The sequence below is a fragment of the Rutidosis leptorrhynchoides genome, unplaced genomic scaffold (genome assembly GCF_046630445.1).
Source record: "Rutidosis leptorrhynchoides isolate AG116_Rl617_1_P2 unplaced genomic scaffold, CSIRO_AGI_Rlap_v1 contig392, whole genome shotgun sequence".
Lineage (NCBI taxonomy): Eukaryota > Viridiplantae > Streptophyta > Magnoliopsida > Asterales > Asteraceae > Rutidosis > Rutidosis leptorrhynchoides.
In genome coordinates this window covers 1,029-6,229 of record NW_027266627.1, presented here as the reverse complement: position 1 = coordinate 6,229, position 5,201 = coordinate 1,029, and the positions used below count along the sequence as shown (strand labels likewise).

The 5,201-nt window shown below is 33.1% G+C and overlaps 1 protein-coding gene across 1 annotated transcript; it reads left to right on the top strand.

The window, feature by feature from the left end:
* The first annotated feature begins 1,712 nt into the window (after nucleotides 1–1,712).
* Nucleotides 1,713–4,843, top strand: LOC139883399 (short-chain dehydrogenase TIC 32 B, chloroplastic-like). The gene is made up of 8 exons (XM_071867578.1): nucleotides 1,713–1,842; nucleotides 2,479–2,710; nucleotides 2,999–3,078; nucleotides 3,779–3,938; nucleotides 4,043–4,121; nucleotides 4,232–4,319; nucleotides 4,477–4,523; nucleotides 4,640–4,843. Exons 1-8 carry the CDS (start codon nucleotides 1,713–1,715, stop codon nucleotides 4,841–4,843), a joined length of 1,020 nt encoding a protein of 339 aa, XP_071723679.1.
* The last annotated feature ends 358 nt before the right edge of the window (nucleotides 4,844–5,201 follow it).

Here is a 5,201-nt window from a genome sequence, read left to right as displayed (position 1 = left end):
TGTAACCTTTGACTTTAAAACTGACGCGTTGGTTTTATTGTAAATACTTTAAAACATAAAGGGTATAATAGACATTAAACTAGGTGCGGATACTAAAAAGACAAGACAACCCTTGGACTTTCTGTATGACTGAATTATCAGTTTGGTATTTTCATAAATATTTTAAACAGTACAGGATAGTATGGTAATTTCACCAAAATTAATTTAATTAAAACAATTTTCTTTTTCCTTCTTCTTCCCCGGCGGACTTTCTCTCTCCCCGTCGCGACAACTCTCTGCTCCGATTCATTCCCGACGATTCCGGCCGTCTCCGGCGTAGTCCCGGTACCAATGGATTCGTCTCATCATCACGATCACGATGGTATCATTTAATTTGCTAACTCGCTCTCGTTTTCCTTAATTTTCGATTTAAAGTTACGGGTAAAATTTTTAAAATCGTCGAATTGATCCAATTCCTGCTAGTATGTTAATCTATGGGTTGTAATAAGTGATTCTATGTTGAAAACGAATTGAAATAATTATAGGAAAGCTTCGGATTTTACCTTCGAATTTTCCGACCACCATGTTTCACGCCGGTATTGCTCTGGATCGGTTCGCTGTCAATCAGTGATACCGTTGAACTAAAAACTCGACAAAGAATCGTTCGTTTTGAATGAAATCGGTCACAATTCGGTTTAACTCACTAATGAACTCGGTGGTGACTCGGTGTCTTCCCGGCCGGTATTCAACATGATCTGACCGGTTTCGAGCTCCTCATGGTCTCGTCTACAACATATATGAGTTTCGAGCAATTCCGGTAAGATTGGATTTTTTTGACAGTTTAATTAGACGATTTCGAGAATTTAGACAGTTAAGAATTTCCGTAGAATTGATATGTACGAATTTAAATCTGAAAATTTGTGTAATGGATTGAAACATTACCTTCAATTCATATGTGTAATCGGATGATACGTACCAATTTAAAGCTGAAATTTTGAATAGTTTGTCCCGTAAACGGCATATCCGGGTCAAACTATTCCGCATGTTGAACACGTGTCACTCTTACGCTTGTCCCGTATTTGGTAAAACCGGGACACTTTGTCCCATATTCGGTACACGTGTCATTCTTACGCTTGTCCCGTATTTGGTAAAACCGGGACACTTTGTCCTGTATTCGGTACAACCGGGACATAATTAATCGCGTAATTAACGCTAATTGTCCCGAAAACGTCATTTCCGGAAAGTGTACATTTGATTACAAAAAAAAAATCATTTTATGATTTATGTATTAGGATTCAATTATACTTTTATAATTTTCCGAATAATTAAAGAGGGTAATTTCATAAATGGAAAAAACACGATAAAATAAAGTTTTTCCAAAACATTAGTGTATAGCTTAATTTATGGTAAGGACTTAATCAGGTAGTTGATGGACCACGAAAACACTAGGTGGTCTGATGGTATAAGCCAATAATTTCGTTGAATGTGGGACGGCTTTCCAAAGAAAATGACAAAAATGTCAATTGAGAAAAGAATTCATTGGTAGAGACAATATGATATTGGAAGACCGTAAACTACAAGAAACCAGCTTGTTGAATATTACTCCTCCATCTCCATATATATATGCATTGTTTGAAATGAGTTAAAGGTAAAAGCCAATATATATCTCTCTTCTCTCTTTCTTAATTACAAGAAGATTATATTTTGTTATAAGGTGAAGACTGGATAAATATATGATGAAGGAGACGCTAAGGTACTTGGCCGGAATCGCCGGACCGAGTGGTTACGGTTCGAAGTCAACGGCTGAGCAAGTCACTCAATATTGCTCTTTCCCTCCAAATCATCTTACTGCTATTATCACTGGTTAGTGATTTTCACTTCATAATACTCCCTCCGTCTCATTGTCAATTTTTATATACATTTTACATAGAAAATGTGGCAAATTATTTGCCACGGAGGTATAGTAGTAGACAATATTAATCTAACTAATTAGTAATATAAAGCTTATAAACCGAATTGATTTACTTTCACTTTACCTTTTTCAACTTTCACTTTACCTTATATGTTTTGCATGTCCACCATAAATTCTGAATTTCGCTTTGGTTAATCAACATTAACATTCATTAACTATGGTTTTCCTTAACTATGTCTTATGATCCTATATCAGAAGAAGATGATAACATATTTTACGTGAATATATATATATATATATATATATTATACTATGTGCATGTTTAAGCTTTCTCCCTCGGTCGTCTTCCTCCGTGAGTGGTGGTTGGTGGTTATATATATACCATGAAATGAATTGCATTTAATTTAAATATAATTAGTGGTGTTTCTTTTTGGCTGGTCTACAACAAGATATGGTTTTGTCTTTTTTGAATACAATATTTTCGGCCACTGATTTGCAAACCACTTCCCGATTATAATATTGTTCCGAAGATTTCGTTCTCTTACTTTTTGTTTTAATTAATATTTATTTAATTTTTAATTCATTAGGAGCAACATCTGGTATTGGAGTTGAGACAGCAAGAGTATTGGCAAAGAGAGGAGTGAGGATTATAATGCCAGCAAGGGATATGAATAAGGCAATTGAAGTGAAGGAGATAATACAAAAGGAGAGTCCAAATACTGAGATTATACTATTCGAGATCGATCTTAGCTCATTTGCTTCCATCATCAAGTTTTGTTCTGATTTTCTTCATCTAGGTTTACCCCTCAACATTCTCATGTGAGTATCCGTAGTATACTATGTACTACTCCCTCCGTCCCTATAATCGATTGTCATTTTTCCTATATATTTTATAGAGAAAAAATGACGATTAATTAAGATAATATTATCTCCATCATAAAATAGTTGCTAATTGTTCTATACAATTTATATATAAAATTAATTTGACAAGTATAACTACCATGGTATATTTGCTTTTTAATTTTTACTTTTACTTTTTACATATCTAGAAGTGCTATTTTTTGTGATGATAATTAAGCTGACAGGATGAAAAAAATATTATTACAGAAACAATGCTGGGATCTACTCTCCAAATTTAGAGTTTTCTGAAGACAAAATTGAGATGACTTTTGCGACAAATTACTTGGGTAAAAATCTCAACGTGTTCTTCTAGAATCTACCCTCTTCTTCGGCCATATCAACTAACTATGTCTTCTTAATTATCCAAAAAAAAAAAAAAAACCATCATGTCTTCACAAATATAACCTTCAAATTTAGAAGTAATTGCCAGTTCCTACAACTTAATTTACAATGGTTGAAATTAGGGTGACAATTAAGCGTTTAAGCTGAGGTGTCAGTTTTCTTCAATCTTTTTCTGGACAGTTAGCTAAAGCTAGCATATCTGTGAATCATACAAAAAAACTAAAAATTCTAAAAGTATTTTGTTATGATATTGAAAACGACGGAATTTGTTACGTATTGATTATATATGTACTTATGTTTTCTACTTACATATAATGGAATTTAAATCTCCCAAAGTACCATTTTGTTAGGATATATCCGTTCTTCTTCCTCCTCGATCACACTCTCCCTCCACTAGCTAGTCCACTGTAAAAGTATTCACAGATTAATCATATAGTTGACTACATAAAATAACCTTAAATCTAAGAATTATAATTGCTAGTCGAGAGTTTGTGTTATCAATTTTCTAAGTAGAAATGTTATCATCTCTGGAAATATGAAAGAAATTCACATAATCAACCTTCAATTCTCAGTTCTCCCACTAATTTCCTAGATGAACATTCATTAATGAAAGTATTAATGAATGTCACATGATCATTCATGCAGGGCACTTTTTGTTGACTGAAATGGTGTTAGAGAAGATGATAGAGACGACAGAGAAGAGTGGAATTGAAGGAAGGATAATAAACCTTTCTTCTATGATTCACACTTGGGTTAATACAGATTCTTTCTGCTTCAACAGATTGATCAATCCTAAGACCAAGAGGTAATCAATTAAATTTATTTAAATACATCCCCAACTTCTATATTCTAATTAGTTAATTTAATTACTTTCTCCTCCACTTAATAATAAAGTAATATGAAATACAGTTATAATGGCACACGTGCGTATGCTCAGTCAAAATTAGCGACTATATTGCACGCCAAGGAACTTGCTAGGCAGCTTAAGGTTCTATTCTCTGCCTTTTTTCTTTTCTTTTTTTATCTCTCTTTTTCAAGGTTTTGTCATTCGTGTTCAAAAAGTTTGAGGCACTAATTTGTTGCTAAATAAATACACAGGAAAGGAATGCAAGAGTAAGTATAAATGCAGTGCATCCTGGCATTATAAAGACTGGCATTATTAGAGCTCATAAAGGTTTCTTCACAGGTACTACTACTATTACTATACTTCTCCCGTATCAAATCAAAATAGACGAAATTTTGCATTTAAAAAATACAAAACATCATTTATTTTGATATAATGAGTATATTTTAAGCTCATCCAAGTAAAATCACCTTATATATTTTTATTTTTTTTTGTGCAGATTCTCTGTTTTTCATTGCATCCAAGCTACTGAAATCTATATCTCAGGTTTGTCTGTCTGTCAGTACAGTTTATTCTTTTTTGTCACTGCCAAAAAGAAAAGAAAAGAGAGAGACATTTAATAGTAATGTTTGTTAAAATGGTATATATACATTAATTTGCAGGGTGCATCAACAACATGCTATGTTGGTTTGAGCCCACAAACGGAAGGAATAAGTGGTAAATACTTTGCTGACTGCAACGAAAGCAACTGTTCAAGTTTAGCAAATGATGAATCTGAGGCACTAAAGCTTTGGACTAACACTCGTGCGCTCATTCAAAGAAGATATCATCATCAAATTCAACCACCCCATCCTGCTTTACTATAAATCAGGACTGATCACTGTAAATATATACATACAAATGTAAATTATATGCATATAGTTAAGTATATATATGGACCAGTAAAGTCCCTCACCCTCACAATAAAGGAAATTTAAATTTGTCTCATGCCAAGAACCTTTTGATGCAGTTTCTTACTGTAAAGTAAAGTTACTAAATTATTAACATAGAGGTTTTTTATGCCCTCCGTCTTCCAATAGATTACGTAAATTTTTCAATAAACCTAAAAAATAAAAACGACATTTCCGAAAGTAGGATTATACATGGTCCATGGCTTTAATAATAGCAGGCTCAAACTCCAATACTTAATAAAATACGTAAAATAAGTTTTGCAGATGCTTTTCG